Genomic DNA, 18,483 nt, shown 5'->3' on the forward strand with positions numbered 1-18,483 from the left:
TTCTTTTGAAAATGATTTCACTTGATTATGACATTCCTGTTGCATTGAGGACTTCATTTTGCTTGGTTTTGGTTCTTTTCAAATTTTTTATTAAATCCAATTTGGCTCCAATTAAGATTCAGAACCGTGTACATTTTGAACAGATGTAGAGTTTATGTCTATGCATAATGATGGCTGGAATATTAATAGCTGTGAGGCTCCTCTAGTAAGCATGTTAGAGTGCTCATCCAAGGTACAGATCCTGGCCGGCGGAAAAAGGAGAAAATGAGAAATTTCTGAGTTTTTCATGACAACAAAATGAACACACTTTACAGGACTGGTCTTCCTTTTGAAATTACGGTTCTTTACACCTTTCGCTGGTCTCGGATGTTCATTATGGGATGAGAGTGCAGGGTTGGTGACTGGGAGCCAGGGGCCTGTGGGGCCCGGGGACCTGTGCCGGGTGCAGAGCTCGGCTCGGGCCCGTACGCCTCTCGGAAACGCTTTTTTTTTTTTTTTTTTAATTCACTTTTCCTGGAAGTTAATCTGGGAAGCCCTGCTGTGACGTGGGACTGCGGTATCCCTATTCCAGGGACTGCGCACACGGTTTAGATGAGCGGCGGTGGTTACCCGGCTCCTTTGCCCCGGGCCAGAGGATGGTCCACGCTGCAGGGGGGGATCCCCAGGCCTTGCCCGGCCGCTCACGGGGTGCCTGCAGACAGGTGGAGGTCCCCAGAGGGTGCCGGGCTCAGCGGCCCAGCACCTGCCTGTGGCCCAGGCCGTGACCCCGGAGCGGGGCGAGTCCAAGGCCAGCGCCCACTGGGGCTGCTCCTCCCTCGGACTGGGTCCCTGCCTCTCTCTCTCTGGGTCTCTCTCTGGGTCCCCCTCTCTCTCTCTCTCTCTCTGGGTCTCTCTGGGTCCCTCTCTCTCTCTCTCTCTCTGTCTCTGGGTCTCTCTGTCTCTGGGTCTCTCTCTCTCTCTCTCTGGGTCTCTCTCTCTCTCTGGGTCTCTCTCTGGGTCTCTCTCTCTGGGTCTCTCTGGGTCTCTCTCTCTCTCTGGGTCTCTCTGGGTCTCTCTCTGGGTCTCTCTCTCTGGGTCTCTCTCTGGGTCTCTCTCTGGGTCTCTCTCTCTGGGTCTCTCTCTGGGTCTCTCTCTCTCTGTCTCTGGGTCCCTCTCTCTCTCTCTCTCTCTGTCTCTGGGTCTCTCTGGGTCCCTCTCTCTCTCTCTCTCTGGGTCTCTCTCTCTCTCTCTCTCTCTGGGTTTCTCTGGGTCTCTCTCTCTCTCTCTCTCTCTGGGTCTCTCTGGGTCCCTCTCTCTCTCTCATGGATAAATAAATAAAATCTTGGAACAAACAAGCTGCGAAGGCTGCTACCGCGAAGCCCGGGACCTACAGCACAGAGGAGCCGGCGCCCTGAGCTCCCTGGCATCGGGGCCAGCAGCGGCCGGGTGGGAGGGGAGGGACCTCGGCCTGGAACCGGGAGCACCACCCCTGTCCCTCTGCATCCGGCCTGGGGCGCCTGTGGATGGAGAAGGGAAGGCAAGCCCGGGCCGCCTTACTCTACTCGGAGGACCAGGCCGGGTTTCCTACCCTCCTACCTACCTACCTACTTACCTACCTGCCTCCCTTCCAACCTTCCTCCCTCCCTCCCTCCCTTCCTCCATTCTTTCCTACCTTCCTTCCTTCCTACCTTCCTACCTTTCTTCCTTTTTAAAAAGATGTTACGTAGTTATCCATGAGACCCAGAGAGAGATGCGGAGAAGCAGGCTCCCTGCGGGGAGCCCGACAGGGACTTGATCCCGTAACCTGGGGTCACACCCCGGGCCGAAGGCAGGCGCCGCACCCGAGCCCCCAGGTGCCCCACTTCCAGTACCTTTCAACTACCATGCAGGACTGCAGGTTTTGTTCCCAAAACGGATGCGCACTAGAGGCGCCTGGGCGGCGTGGTCCTGGGCTTGGCATTCTTGCCCCCCACTGACCCCCCCCCCCAAGGGCAGCCCCATGGCCCCATGCAGCTCGCTCGCTGCACCTGCTGCACCTGCAGCACGGGCGTCGGGGCATCTCCCGCGAGGTCCCGGCCGCCGGGACAGAGTCGGCATTAAATTCCCACTGTTGCAGATATGAGTTGCTCTCTCTTTATATTATTTGGATGTTTGATACTGATGTGATGAGGCTTTCACCTTAGTTTTTACTTTTTTCTTTAGAAGAACAGCTATAAATTCATTATATGACTTTTTTTTTTTTTTTTTGTCTTTTCACATGTCGCTGCTGATTCGATAGAGAGACACCCAATTACAAATGCCATTGATGGAAAGAACACTTGGTGGCAGAGTCCCAGTATTAAGAATGGAATTGAATACCATTATGTGACAATTACACTGGATTTGCAGCAGGTATAGTGCTCCCCCCTCTTTTTTTAAATCATTTTGCTATTAATGTGATATCCTGGATTTACTTTTAAAATTATATCTTGGATTTACCATTTGTTTAGTTAGTAGTTCTTGGGTGAGAGGATGCTTTTCTTATCTCCCCTCATTACTTTCTTAATACGAGGAACAAAGGGGCCTCTTCCTTTACGATATTACTTAGGAATGTTTGGCATTTACTTCTAAAGCACCACGAAAATGAATTGCCCATGATGCGTTGAGAACTGAACTAGGAGCTGATTCTGTTTTGACGAGTGAGAGTCAATGACGAAAATACAGATCAACAAAATTTTACATAAAGAAAATATATTGGTGCCATTTTTGACTTTTTTTTTTTTCATTTTTGACTTTTAAAATAAGACGGGGCTCCTGCTCTGCTCGTGGTGTGTGCCTTGAAGGGTTCTTGGATAACAGGGCTCTCGAGTAAATTGCCTCTCATTACTGAGAGTCGAACAAGCTGTGACAGTTGATTCTTAAATTAAACTTGGGCCACTGAACGAGGTAACAAGCCTTGTAGTTGTACAAATTTGACGTTGAAGTTGTTAGAGTTTGTGTGGCAGAGGCCTGGGTGCCTTCGACACTCAATTTCTTTCTCCTTTCTGTTCACAATATTTAGGTCAGGCTCAAGTTATTAATCAAGAATTACCATCCCCTCCCCCCAAGTTCTTTAGGTTTGCAAGTAGGATGGAATCTGGTAAAACGTTCCCATATCTGGCTGTTGTTCCAAATAGAAAAGCTAATTTAATGGACCAAAGGCTGAGACTGCGGGCGTCAACTTAGATGACTTCTGTAACAGTCTGTCTCTCATTCCCTGGAATCATGCAGGAATCAGCCACTCCTCCATGCCCAGTGGGGTCAGAGCAGCAGGGCATTGTGGGGGTTGGTGAGGGCACAATGGCCAAGACAGCTGGTGGCTGATGCCTATATGATGTAGACAGCATGTTTCTACAGGTGGTCATGGTGGATGGAAGCACCAGCCCATGAGGGTCAGTCACATTCTCAGGAGACCAGACAGGCACCAGCCATTTCACATGTGGACGCTATTTGTCATCAACAGGAGTCAACCTCTCCCCCCAACCCCACCTTCAGAGTTTGGGCCCATTTTTTGCCAGGATGTACACATTCAGGAACTACTAATTACTGGCTGATGGGTCTCATAGGAGATCCTCTTTTCACCCATCCAGACAACTCAGGACCTGAGCATCTGGGTGGCAGCAAGGATTTGGGGCTGTGGCTAAGTTGCCAGCTGGCATGGATTTCTGTCTACCCGTAGTAGCAGCTGAATGTCAGCCTTGAGTTAATGATATTTCTCAGGAGGTCTCAGAGCACCATCAGGGGATGACAGAGCAAAGTACAACGCTGATCAATCATGCGTTAGGTCAGGGAAGTCCTGGGCATGATTCCCCTGAGGATCCTACCCTCAAAATGGACTTCATCCCTCTTCTGATAAAGACATCTTGGTCCTTTATCAGTCACTGGGTTTATCCCTCTTCCTTTGATCATGGAAAGTGGGCCCTTCCAAACAAGTAAGTTGGCTGTCTGGGGCCTCGCATCATCTTCTGGGACAGGGAATTAATCAACAGTGATGGTTAATTTATCTGGTTTCCTCTCTGCTTATTCTTTAAATTGCACGTAGAATAAGAGTCAGCTATTCATACAATTCACTCAAATTTCTTACATTACTCTTTGATCCCAACACAGTCATATATATGTATTAAACATAGCGGCTTTTTACCTTCTAATTTAAACCTAGATGGTACAATTACAAGTTTCTGTTAATTCACTTCTATCATTATTAATTCAGCAGGTCAGAATCCACTTGAAAGCCCATTTTTCTGGGAAGCCATTTATATGTTCCTGGGTTTGCTTTGTATCTCCCCTCATCCATTCCCATATGACATCTTAAGAGTTATGTGGGTTTGTTTTCCCGTTCTCTCCTCTTCCTATTGAGTTTAATGGCCTTAAGAGGAGGAAATACTCCAGGCATCTTTTATAGTTCAGTCTTCATAAACAAGTTGTAAGATTCTATTTTATAAGACAAGACTGCCTAACTCTGAGTCTGGAGCACACCCGGTGAAAGTGGTACATCTGCTCCTGTATCCCAGGGTGGCACCCCCTTATGTCCTTGTTTACTTTACCTTTTGCTTCTTTCCGGCAGATGGACCTATTGTGTGGTCAAAAGAAAGGCGGCACAGTTTGCAAAATGCAATAAATCCTTATTTCTACTTGACTCAGGATTTTTAATTTAGTCAGTGTTTTGATGATGTAAAAAGGTAGGTTCCGTGATGTTTCTGTGGTACAACTCCGGCAGGAAGGGGCTTTGAGCCTCTCATTTGGTCTTTAGGCTTTGGAGTAACAATCTGTGGAATGTGTTCCTAGAACTGATTTAGCGAAGGACAGGTGTATTTCAATGCATTGGTAATAGAAAAAATGTGGACATCCTTATTATTTACTTACTTCTCACAAAAATCTTAAAAGGGCAGCTGGAATTATCATCCTTACTTAGTAGTTAAAGAACACTTAGAAAAGTCAAGTGACTTGACCTTCTTTACAAAGCTTATTGTGGATAGGGTTGGGATTTCAACCTAGGGAGTCTGAATCCAGACCCTGAGCTATACCAGTATTTCCTGAACTGGGATCTGAAGACCAGCTTAGGGAGCTCATGAGAATTTTTGGTAAATAATTTTAAGGCCTCCATATGTTGCTTGGATTCTAGAAATACCACACTATGATCTCCTGGCTTCTACGAGAGAGTACAACCAGTATCTGTTTTGTTGTAAGACAGGAGACCAGAGCTCTCATTTTCTAGTGCATTTTCATATGCCTCTAAAATGGCATAACTTCTGCCTTTGTCAACTACAGCATGAAGGATTAATAGGTTATACAGCAGAAAATGAGCAATTACTCTACTGGGAGTCAAGGACAGCAGTTTTGTAATGAATAGGTAAATATCTCTAAGTGTTTTGTTTGTCGTTGATCCATCGAGAGGTTTGGCCATTCCTTTGTTCTCTTTTTTGTTTTGAGCTCTTTGAATTTCAGCCAGGGCCAGTTTTACTTGCTGTTGTTGATACATTCTGGGCTTGTCTGTGAAATACTTTTATTTTATTTTTGTTTATTTATTTACCTATTTATGTTTAAATTCAAATCAGTTAACATACTATATAGTATTGGTTTCAGGAGTAAAATATAGTGATTCATCACATGTGGAACAGCCAGTGCTCATCCCCACAAGCGCCCTCCTTAGTGCCTGTCATCCATTTAGGGCATCCCCCACCCTCCTCCCTCCAACAATCCTCAGTTTGTTCTCTGTAGTTAAGAGTGTCTTATGATTTGCCTCCCTCTCAATGTTTTTATCTCATTTAGTTTTCCTTCTCCTCCCCTATGTTCATCTCTTTTGTTTCTTAAATTCCACATATGAGTGAAGACATGAATTTGTCTTTCTCTGACTTATTTCCTTTGGCACAATGCACTCTAGTTCCGACCACGTTGTTGCAAATGGCAAGAGTTCATTCTTTTCGATGACCATGTTCCATTGTGTGTGTGTAAAACATATCTTCTTTATCCATTCATCAGTCAATGGACATTTGGGCTCTTCCCATAATTTAGCTATTGTTGATAGTGCTTCTATAAACATTGGGGTGCACGTGCCCTTTCAAATCAACATTTTTGTATCCTTTGGCTGTATACCCGTAGTACAATTGCTGGGTTGTGGGGTAGCTCTATTTTTAACTTCCTGAGGAACTTCCATGCTGTTTTCTAGAATGGCTATACCACTTTGCATCCCCACCAGCAGTTCCTCTTTCTCCACATCCTCGCCAACATCTGTTGTTTTCTGAGTTGTTAATTTTAGCCATTCTGACAGGTGTGAGATGGTATCTCATTGCAGTTTTGATTTGAATTTCTCCGATGATGAGTGATGGTGAGCATTTTCTCATGGGTTTGTTGGCCATTTGTATGTCTTCTTTGGGGAAATGTCTGTTCATGTCATCTGCCCATTTCTTCACTGGATTATTTAGCTTTGGGGTATTAATTTTGATGAGTTGTTTACAGATTCTGGTTACTAGCCCTTTATCTGATACATTATTTGCAAATATCTTCTCCCATGGGTTGCTTTTTACTTCTGTTGATAGCTTCCTTCACTGTGCAGAAATTTTTATCCTGATGAAGTCCCAATATTTCATTTTTGCTTTTGTTTCCCTTGCCCCCAGATATGTGTCTAGTGAGAAGTTGCTGCAGCCGAGGTCAAAGAGCTTGCTGGCTGTGTTCTCCTCTAGGATTTTGATGGTTTCCTGTCTCATATTTAGGTCATTCATCCAGTTTGAATTTATTTTTGTGTGTGGTCTAAGAAAGTGGTCCAGTTTCATTCTTCTGCATGTGGCTGCCCAGTTTTCCCAGCCCCATTTCATACTATGTTGAATAACAGTGGTGAGAGTGGGCATCCCTGTCGTGTTCCTGACCTTAAGGGAAAAGCTCTCGATTTTTCCTCGTTGAGGAAGATATTCTCTATAGGTGTTTTCAGTATCGTCTTTATGATGTTGAGGTATGTTCCTTCTATCCCTGCTTTCATGAAGGTTTTTATCAAGAAAGGATGCTTTATTTTGTGAAATGATTTTTCGGCATCTATTGAGAGGATCATATGGTTCTTATCTCTTTTTTTGTATTGATGTGATGTATCACATTGATTGATTTGTGGATATTGAACCACACCTGGAGGCCAAGAAGAAATCCCACTTGATCATGGTGAATAATCCTTTTAATGTACTGTTAGTTTTGATCAGCTATGTCTTGTTGATGATTTTTGCATCCATGTTCATCAGGAATATTGGTCCTTTTTGATGAGATCTTTGTCTGGTTTTGTAATCAAGGTATTGCTGGCCTCATAAAATGTGTCTAGAAGTTTTCCTTCCATTTCTTTTTTTTGAAACAACTTCAGAAGAATAGGTATTAATTTTTCTTTCAATGTTTGGTAGAATTCTCCTGGGAAGCCATATGGCCCTGGACTCTTGTTGGTTGGGAGATTTTTGGTTACTGATTCAGTTTCTTTGCTGGTTATGAGTCTATTCAGATTTTCTATATCTTCCTGTTTCACCTTTACTAGTTTATATGTTTCTAGGAATTTATCCGTTTCTCCCACATTGCCTAGTTTGTCAGCATATTATTGTTCATGGTATTCTCTTATAATTGTGTTTCTGTGGTGTTGGTTGTGCTCTCTCCTCTTTCATTTGTGATTTTATTTATTGGGTACTTTTTTCTTTTTGGTAAATCTGGGATTTACCCAAGCCTTTCAAAGAACCAGTTTCTAATTTTGTTGATCTGTTCTACTGTTTTTATTTTTATATCATTTATTTCTGCTCTAATCTTAATTATTTCCCTTTTGCTATTGGTTTTGGGCTTCATTTACTGTTCTTTTTCCAGTTCCTTTAAGTGTAAGGTTAGGTTGTATATTGGAGACTTCTCTTGCTTCTCGAGGCAGGCCTGTATTACTATATACATCCCTTTTATCACCTCCTTTACTGTATCCCAAAGGTTTTAGACTATCCTTTTTCACTTTCATTTGCTTCCATGTATTTTTTTTTATTTCTTCTTTAATACTTGGTTAACCCATTCATTCTTTAGTAGGATGTTCTTTAAGCTCCATTTATTTGTGGTCTTTCTAAATTTTTTCTTGTGGTTGACTTCAAGTTTCATAGAGTTGTGACCTGAAAATATGCATGGTATAATCTCTCTTTTCATACTGGCCAAGACCTGATTTGTGACCCAGTATGTAATCTATCCTAGAGAATGTTCCATGTGCACTAGAAAAAATGTGTATTTTGCTGCTTTAGAATGAAATGCTCTGAATATATCTGTTAAGTCTATCTGGGTCAGAGTGACATTCAATACCATTATTTCTTTGTTGATCTTTTGCTTTGATTATCTGTCCATTGCTATGAATGGCGTGTTAAAGTCCTTTGCTATTACTACTGTATTATTATCAATGAGTTTCTTTAAGTTTGTTATTAATTGATTTACAAGTTTGCTCTCAAGTGGGGGCATAAATATTTATAATTGTTAGGTCTTCTTGTTGAATAGACCCCCTTATTATGTTATAGTGCCCTTCTTCATCTCTTATTACACTCTTTGTTTTATTTATTTTTTATTTTTTTTAAAAGCAAATGGATAAGATTATCAAATTTTATTTATTTATTTTTTTTAATTTTTATTTATTTATGATAGTCACAGAGAGAGAGAGAGAGAGAGAGGCAGAGACACAGGCAGAGGGAGAAGCAGGCTCCATGCACCGGGAGCCCGACGTGGGATTCGATCCCGGGTCTCCAGGATCGCGCCCTGGGCCAAAGGCAGGCGCCAAACCACTGCGCCACCCAGGGATCCCCACTCTTTGTTTTAAAATCTAGTTCATCTGATATAAATATGGCTACTCCAGCTTTCTTTTGATGTCCATTAGTATGATTGATGGTTCTCCACCCCCTCACTTCGATTTAGAAGTATCTTCGTGTTTAAATGAGTCTCTTGTAAGTACCTTATTAATAAATCTTGTTTTTTAATCCATTCTGATACTGTATGTCTTTTGATTGGATCATTGAGTCCATTCACATTCAGAGAAATTATTGATAGATATGAAGCTAGTGCCATTGTATTACCTGTAAAGTCACTTTTCCTGTAGATTATCTCTTTTCCTTTCTTTTTTTTAAAAAAGAAAGATTTTATTTATTTATTCATGAGAATACACAGAGAAGAGAGAAAGAGAGGCAGAGATACAGGCAGAGGGAGAGGGAGAAGCAGGCTCCATGCAGGGAGCCTGACGTGGGACTCCATCCCAGGTCTCTAGGATCACTCCCTGGGCTGAAGGTGGTGCTAAACTGCTGAGCCACCCGGGATGCCCTCTCTGTTCCTTTCTAATCTTCATGGGTTTTTTTGCCTCTCTTTCCTGCTCAAAGGGTCCCCTTTAATGTTTCTTGCAGAGCTGGTTAAGTTTTCATGAACTCCTTTAGTTTTGCTTGTCTTGGAAACTTTATCTCTCCTTCTATTCTGAATGACAGCCTTGCTGGATAAAGTATTCTTGGCTCCATGTTTTCCCCACTTAGTATGTTGAATATTTCATGCCACTCTCTTCTGACCTGCTAATTTTCTGTGGACAGATCTGCTGCTGACCTTTCGTGTTTATTACCCTTTTATGTTTAGGACCTTTTGTCACTAGCTGCTTTCAGAATTCTATCTTTGTATTTTGCAAGTTTCACTATGATATGTCTTAGTGTTGACCTCTTTTTCTTGATTTTTGAGGGGAGTTCTTTGTGCCTCTTGGACTTGAATGCCTGTTTCCTTCCTGAGATTAGGGGTGTTCTCAGCTGTAATTTGTTCAGGTAAAACTTCTGTCCCTTTTTTCCTGCTCTTCTTCTTCTGGGACCTTTATTATGTGGATATTATGGTACTTTGTGGAATCACTGAGTTCCCTAGTCTATATCTGTGATCTAATAGTTTCCTTTTCTTCTTCTTTTCTGCTTCATTATTTTCCACAATTTTACTTTCTGTATCATATATTTGTTCATCTGCTTCTCTCATCCTTGTTGTAATAACATCCAGTTGATTTTTGTCTCAGTTACAGCATCTTTTTTATTTCAGCCTGACTCATTTTTAGGTCTTTTATCTCTGCAGCCAAGGTTTCTCTGGGGTCTTCTATGCTTATTTCAAGCTCAGCTCGTATTCTTATGACTGTTATTATAAATTCTTGTTCAGGTATACTGCTTATATCTGTTTTGAGCAAATCCCTGGCTGTGATTTCTTCTTGATCTTTCTTTTGGAAAGAATTCCTCCATCTTATCATTATGTCTAGGTTTTTGCCTTTTGTGTGTTATGAGAGCTTGTTACATTTCTTGCTTCTGAGAGTAATACTATATTAAGAAGGGGTCCTACATTGTTCGGAGCCTGACACTTCGGCAAGTGTTTCTGGTATATTCTGTGTGCACTCTGCTGTTGTGTTTTGGCTGCTCTTTCCCACAGGTCAGTCCTCTGCAGAATTCCTCCTTGCTTGCAGTGGAGAATATTTCCTCTGACCTTGTATATTATAGTGACCTACTTACCACTTATACAAGAAAAAATTCTGGAAAGAAAGCATGGTGGCCAACTTGTCTTTGTATCCATCCCTGGTCTTAGCAGAGTGCCTCCCATAGAAAAAGTATTGCATAACTCTTTGTTAGCTAAATCAATGAGTGAGCTGAGAGACCTTTAACTAGGTGTACTTTGATTTATTTAAGATAAGCCTACTTAAAAAGAAGAAGAAGCTTGATCTGAGAAAAGGAAAAGGAATGAAAAAACAGACAAAAATCTCTGATTCCAAAGAAAAAGAAAGAAGAAAAAAAAAAAAAGCCTAATCCAAAAAATGAGAAAATGAAGCAAACAAACCAATTAGTGAGCAAAAAACTCTAAGCTCATTCCTAAGAAAAAAGAAAAAAGTAAAATAAATTGTAAAAAATAATAGAATACAAAATATAAATAAAAAAAGAAGGGAAGAAAGCTGGTCATATTTCCACTAGAACTGAAGCTGAAGCTTTGGGGCGCTCTGCGATCAATAGACATGGTACATGTAGGGGTGCGTGTGTTGGTCTTCTGTGGAAGAGGACTCTGCACTGGCCCGTAGTCAGACTGCCCTGGTAAAGATGCCCCCAGTGGGCACAGGGGGGTGGAGTTTGGTATAAGCGACTCCAGCCTTCCTTGGAGGTGCTGTGCTTCTCTCTGAATTCCAGCCATGCCTGCAGGATGAGGGGTAGTGGTGGTGGTGGCAGACGATGGCATCACCCTGCACTCTCCTCCCAGAAAGAGGAACTCATGTCCAGTGAGGGGAACTTGCAGCTGCCAGCTTTCAGGAGGCCCTCACAGAAAGGTGAACAATCTTCCCACCAGTGTCCCAGGCTTTTGTCCGATTCCTGCCCTCAAATTGTGCCCAGATTGTCCATTCACCCGACACCAGAGTTCTCCTGTGTTTTCTCTCTGGGCTGTGGCTGGGATTCAAAACAACATCTTAAAGGACCTGGCAAAGTGAGGACCTGCTGCCCTCCCGCAGCCCTGCTCCAGGCACTGCTCTGTCCCAGAAGAGCATTTGCACGGTCACCCAGGTGCCTGATCTATGGTGGAGCATGTGAAAAGCTGCGACTACGTTGTCTGCCCTTTGCTCTGCCCCTGTCCCCTGCTGAAGAGCTGCTGCTCAATGCTGCCCAGCAGGTCTTTTATCCTTGGAGAGGCCAAGATACCCTCTTCCAAATGTACTCGGGAAGGGGAGCCTTCTGTCCCAGTGTAATCCAGGTGATCCCCCCACCATGAGGTCTTACAGGAACCCTATGTGCTGCTCCCTCTCCCACTTTCTTTCTCCATCCCTGACTTCTCTCCAAGAAAATGGCTCCCTCCTGAAGCCCTGCAGCACCACAGACTTTCTCTCCCCTAATTCACATCCCTGAACCTTGAATATGCCAGGTTCTCTCCCCCAACTTGTGTTCTTAACCCTTAAGATTAAGATTTCCTAGTTGTTCAAAATGATTGGATGTTGATCTGGCTATGTTTGAGGGATGAGCAAAACCCAGGGTCCCCCTACTACTCTGCCATCTTAACCTGGCCATAAACAATTCCTAGTAAAATTACTATTTTAAAAATAAACAGCCTTGGGCACCTGGGTGGCTCAGTGATAGAGCATTTGCTTTTGGCTCAGGTCATCATCCCAAGGTCCCGAGATCAAGTCCCCCATCGGGCTCCCCACAGGGAACCTGCTTCTCCTTCTGCCTATGTCTTTGCCTCTCTCTGTGTGTGTCTCATGAATAAATAATAAACTATTCAAAAAAATAAACCGCCTATATTGAATTTCCTTGTTTAAATCTTTATAGATTACACTGGGAAATTCCTTTTACATTTTAGCATTCTAGATAAGTAACTAAAAAAAATAATATATTATTGAGAAGAGAGTGGCTACTTATTTTACAGATTGTTTTCGGATCTTTATTGCTGAGGGATTAGTAATTTTTCCCAATTCTGTTATTTACTCACAGCATATCTTGAGCAAATGATTTAATCATGCTGTGCCCCAATTTCTAGATTAGCATAATAAATAATACAATATCATGGCAAAAAATTTGAAGTGATGATAATAGCAAAATAGCTGTTTTGGGTATTATAAGGTCCTGGTATCAGCATAAACTTGAAGAGAAGCTTAACTGCACTGATTTGTAAGCAAAAATCCAGTATGATGGCAAAGAAAAATATACAACAATTTAAAATAAGTATTTCCTTTTAGCTTCTTTCCAATCAGATTCTTACCATGATATGTGTTATATCTGATCTCAATTTATGACTTTAAAAAAATGGGCCATTTCCTCCCTCTTGGGTTAATTTAGGAAGAAAGCTGACTGGCACCAAGTGGGATCAGACACAGAGGGGTGCCTTTTTGATAGACTGTTAATATAAAGTAAGGTCATCTTCATCGTGGGTAATCCAGGGATGGCATGAAATTAGTTAGGCCCCATGTGCAGGAATCTTCTTCACTTGCATAAACAGTTCACGTCTCTTCCTGTGTGTCCCCCAAAACTAAAAATGCAATTGTCAAGAAAGATTGTCTTACAGCTGCAGAGATCTTGACCTAAATATTTTATTCATTTATCTTATAGAGACATATTTAGTAAGTTAGGTTAACAGTGTTTAATGAGGTTTGGAAGGAGGTTGAGTTAGTATTTCTGTGCAAATACTATACTTTTAGAAACTATGTGAGTGGCATAGAAACCTTTTCCCTAAATACTTTTTAGACTTTTAATGAAATAATTGAACACTCTGTAGTAATAAAGCATGAAATATATTGAAGTGTTTCTTCAAGTTCAATTTTTTCATAGATTCAATATTCGTTGTTTAAACATAATAAGGGTGGGGGCACCTGGGTGGCTCAGCTGGTTAAGTGGCAGCTCTTGGCTTTGCTGGGGTCGTGCTCTCAGGGCCATGGGGTTGAGTCCCCTCATCCAGCTCCCCGCCCAGCAGGGAGTCTGCTCAAGGATTCTGACCTTCCCCTGCTCACTGTATTTCTCTCTCTCTCTCTTTCTCTCAAATACAAATAAATCTTTTTTTTAAAGAAGAAACATAATAAAGGTTATCCGATTTTTAGTCTCAAAGGAAGAGTGTTATTCTTTCGTCGCGTGTTCCTTCCTGACCCTCCTCTTACTCATTCCTGTTAAACGAATCTGTTGTTCTATGGCTTAGAGTATGTTCTCTCTGCTTAGTAAAGTGTGCAAAAAAGAAAAAGTGAGGTAAGGTACAACTTTTATAATTCGTTATTCAGAAGGTTGAAAGGAGTGGAAATATGCATCTAATATCTCATAATCTGAAGAAGCGAAGGAGACCTACACACGTAATGTCTTAAAAAGCCATAGAAGGTTCAAACTGTGTTGGCTGAATTTGCTTCTGTTCCACGGTCTATTTGATGTAAAGGTTTCCTCCTGGACTCGCATCTGCACAGGCAGCAGCCTGGGGGTTGGGACCAGAGGCTCGTTTCCCTTTGGTCCTGCTCCAGTTGGAGTCCTTGAAGGTGGTGGTTTCAGTTTATTCCCTCAGGGGGCTTGGCATTTAGCAAGAACTCAGGACACTTGATGAAAGAATTGTCCGAGCTGCTCTTCAAATCACTGAGGTTTTTTTTTTTTTTTTTTTTTTTTTGTCTTAGTAGTACTTGGGTCACTGCTAAACTGATAAATACAAAGTTAACCATAGAGTAGATTATAATCTGCACATTCAGGATGCCCTACATGGATGCATCTTATTTAGTATAATAGAATACAATTAACATCACTGTTCTTTTTTTTTTTTTCTTTTAAGATCATTGATTCAATGTCACAAGCAGGATCTATGGCTAATTAGAAGATGTATTCTTCCTCTAAATGAATTTATTTATGCTTGACCTTTTAATCATTAATGAAGGTGAGAACCAGCGGTAGTGTCTACATGGTGCACAACATTAGTTCTGATTGTCTCCCCTTCAGTCTACATTCAACACTGTAGTCACATTGATCTTATTAGTACAAAATCAGATTATAGTACTCCTTCCACTAAAGCTCCCTAATGGCTTTCCATCCTATCCAGTGGGAAAATCACAATGACTCATGAGGATTTACTGGATCTTTACTTCACCCCATTTCATCTCTAGACTCATCTGCCCTCTTAAGTTGCCCTGCTGGTGTCCTGATCAGGTCTTAAAGGTCTCTGTCCTTGCTGTCCCGGCTTCAGGGCCTTTGCACTTACTGTTCCTCTGTCTGAAATTATTTTCCCCAGTTTACACTTCACCTGTTTCCTCACTTCCTTTGGGTTATTTTTCAAGTTGCCATCTTCTCAGCAAGAACCTCACTGATAATACCATTTAAAACTGCAAACTCATCTTCCTAACCTTTTTTGTTATATTTTTCTTCATAAAATATATTGCAGCCTAAGTTACTATGTATACTTTATGGTTTTTTATTTTTAAGATTTTTATTTATTTACTCATGAGTAAGACATAGAGAGGCAGAGACACAGGCAGAGGGAGAAGCAGACTCCCTGCAGGGAGCCCGATGTGGGATTTGATCATGGGACTCCAGGATAATGTCCTGAGCCAAAGGTAGACGCTCAACCACTGAGTCACTCAGACACCCCATTTTACTATTTATGTTGAATGTTGTTTAACCTCACCTTTCTAAATACATTTTTCATGGGAATGGATATCTTTGTCTTTTTTTTTTTTAATTGTTGTGTGGTAAGCTCTTAGAATAATGCCCAATATATGAGGAACTCAATAAATTTATGTTAAATGAATAAATGATTAAATGAATGAACAGTGCAAAACATTAATCCACGAGGTAATAATCTTATTAAAGCTGAGAATTAAACAAACGATGAAGTAATCTCATTGTGATGTTATGTTAAGATATGCTATATATTTTTTAATTTGTGAAGTTTTCTTTAAGTGTCGGCCTGAATAACACCAAGTAAATTTTCTCACTGATTCTTTTTCTAAACATAAACTCCAGTCATATTTGTCACCCTGTATGACTTTACCATGTTTATAGTTTTATGTAGGAAAAGCAGATTTTAACCAATTTAACTGTTCTTTTGTAACAGAGAGGTCTAAAACTGTAACTTCTTAAATTGATATTTTATTATTTGTTAGTGAAAAAGAAAAAGTAGATGTAAAAAGGGAAAAAAAACCTACCATGTTGTAAAGAAAAGTACAGATGTAGGCTATATGTATTTTGATATAAAATGCTGATAAAATTAATTCTAGCAACATCATGAACATTTTGGAGATACAGATCCTATTTCAAGTAGTCTGAAGATGGCTGCCCTGGACAATGGTTCTTGAAACTAGGAAATAAGAAAATTATTTATTTAAAAACAGAAATAATAATACATAAGGAAGAAATCTGTTAAAAATCAGTAGGAAACTGTTAAAATTTTATTTTATTTTATTATTTTATTATTTTTTTAATTTAAATTCTGTTTACAACACATAGTACAACACCCAGTGCTCATCCCATCATGTGCCCTACTCAGTGCCCGTCACCCAGTCACCGAATCCCCTCACCCACCTCCCTTTCAGCAGCCCTCAGTTTGTTTCCCAGAGTTAGGGGTCTCTCATGGTTGGTCTTCCTCTCTGATTTTTTTCCCCATTCAGTTTTCCCTACTTCCCTTATGGTCCCTTTCGCTATTTCTTATATTCCACATAAGAGTGTAACCATATAATCGTCTTTCTTCGATTGACTTATTTCACTTTATGCAAAGTGCTAAAATTTTAAAATCATACTAATTCTGTTATGGAAAGTCTGAATAGAACTGCCTAAAATAGACTAAATGTGGGCAATTTTTCACAGCTGTCTGATGGCTTTCACGCATAAAACACAACTGCATTTCATCATGCTGTGTATTCTATTTTATTTTGGGGATCTAAGTTTTTACTTTATATATATGTTATATATTATATATATATGATTATACTTATACATGTTTATATATCACATACACATATATTGTGTTTTTTTTTAAAGAGATTGACTATACGTATATTTAGCTTACATGATACCATGTGTGTTTCAGTTCGTAGATAATACTGAGTTCTCAGTATGACCCCGAGTCTCTAAAATACAAAGATGGCAGGAAAGATGAGAATGAGGCTGAGGAGAAAGCAGTCGATGTAATTGTGCTCAACTTCCTTATCCTGACTTATCATTTATCAGTTTGTTTGCCTTTGGTAAATTGCCCCATATTTTTGCTCCTTGATTAGGTCACATGTAGAGTGGAGCTAACAGTACCACTTCTTTCTGAAGAAGGCTGTTATGAGGATAAAGTGATGTGATATAGGCAAACAGTCTAGCACACTGCTGCATGTTACCTGCTACTCAGTAGATATCAGTTCCTGGCCATCTTCTGAAAGTAATGCTGAGCGGAGAACAAATAAGGCTGGAGTTACAATGGGAGTGTTGTAAAAAAGCAAAACAAAAGCTACTTTAAGCTCAAAAACAGTTAAATTACTGAGATATTTACATGATACCTACATGTTTCCCTTGCATGTAAGTTAAGAAAATCATTGTATTTAAAAACAGTAATTTATGGAAATTAATATATATAGAGAGAAAGCCTAAAAATGTCACGTGGATGTTGAAACTCTTATACAACACTTTCTCTCTCTCTCTCTTTTTTTAAATACAACACTTTCTGTACTTATTGTTGTGATTATATCCTCTTGGTTACTTGGACTTTAAATCATTAAGAAGGGATCTTATTACTAGTATGTTCTTGACTTGAAGGTTTTTTTTCTGTCTGGTATTATTTTAGTTATATCAACTTCAGTCTGTCATTCATGGAATTTAAAAAAAGTCTTTTTATTAAAAAAAAATAGAAATCTTCCCGTTAATTTCAACTTTACCACCACCTTCCATTTTTGGGCACCAGCAACACAGAAACTACCCTCCTGCTTTCCTTCTCTTGCCCTCTCCTTCTAAAGATATTGAGTGTTCTAACTTCTATACAACAGTGGCGCCCTTTGACCCCAGGAGTTTTCCCTGTGGATAGAGTGTCAGTTACAGATCAATAGCTGCAATACATCGAAGCCTCTTGAGAGTTTTCTTCTTTTAGCTGATTAGTTGAATTGGGCTTTTCAATAAGTTCATCCATTTCCCCTACATTTTCAAATCTATTGGCATGGAGTTGTGAATGACATACTGTTATTACCTTTTCAATGTATAGATGGTCTGTAGTGATATCCCCCCACCCTGCGCCTTCTTCATGAAAGAATTTGCTGGTGACAAATTCTCTCAATTCTTTTTACCTGAAGCCTTTATTTTTGATTCCTAGTCTTTGTTACGAATACAATTTTTATTTGAAAGTTATTTTCTTTTGACATTTTAAAAAGGACTTTATTTATTTGAGGGAGAGAGTGAGAGAGAACATGAGCCAAGGGAGAGGCAGATGAAGAGGGAGGGGCTGACTCCCTGCTGAGCTGGGAACCCAATGCAGAGCTTGATGCAAAGCTCTATCCCAGGACCTTGGGATCATGACCTGAGCTGAAGGCAAATGCTTTAACCAACTGAGCCACCCAGGTGCCCCTTTCTTTTAGGATTTTAAAGATTTCATTCCATTATTTCCTGGCTTTCATAATTTTTGTTGTGAAGTCAGTTAAATTCTTATTGCTTCTCCTTTCAAAGAAAGGTGTCTTTTTCCATTGTCACCTTTGAAAATTGTATTTCTTTGACTCTGGTGTTCAGGGATTTACTATATAGTGTCTAGGAATATGAATACTAGTTGGGATTTTAAAACTTTCGAATTCTATGGGTTAATGTCTTTCACTGGTTTGGGAAAATTCCAGCCAGTATTTCTTCAAATGCTGATACTTATCTACTTTCCCTCTTCTGTTTCTGAAACTCTAATTACAAATATGTTAGGCTTTCCATCATGTCCGTTATGTGTTTTGTACTTCAATTTTTTTTCCCTTTTTCCCCTCTCCTCTCTTTAGGCTTCTTTATACATTTTATGGTAACTGTTTTTCAGTATAGTTGTCCTTTCTTCTGTTGAATCTAATCTTCTATTAAACCCTAA

General features: G+C 40.5%; 1 protein-coding gene across 2 annotated transcripts in view; it reads left to right on the plus strand.

The window, feature by feature from the left end:
- LAMA2 (laminin subunit alpha 2) overlaps positions 1 to 18,483 on the plus strand; it is a 584,053-nt gene that overhangs the window by 137,878 nt on the left and 427,692 nt on the right. For both annotated transcript variants that reach the window (XM_038526758.1, XM_038526759.1), the window contains exon 3: positions 2,258 to 2,370. In XM_038526758.1, the coding sequence (XP_038382686.1) occupies positions 2,258 to 2,370 (113 nt within the window). The remainder of the gene's footprint in view (positions 1 to 2,257; positions 2,371 to 18,483) is intronic.

Source organism: Canis lupus, chromosome 1 (assembly GCF_011100685.1).
Source record: "Canis lupus familiaris isolate Mischka breed German Shepherd chromosome 1, alternate assembly UU_Cfam_GSD_1.0, whole genome shotgun sequence".
Taxonomy (NCBI): Eukaryota; Metazoa; Chordata; class Mammalia; order Carnivora; family Canidae; genus Canis; species Canis lupus.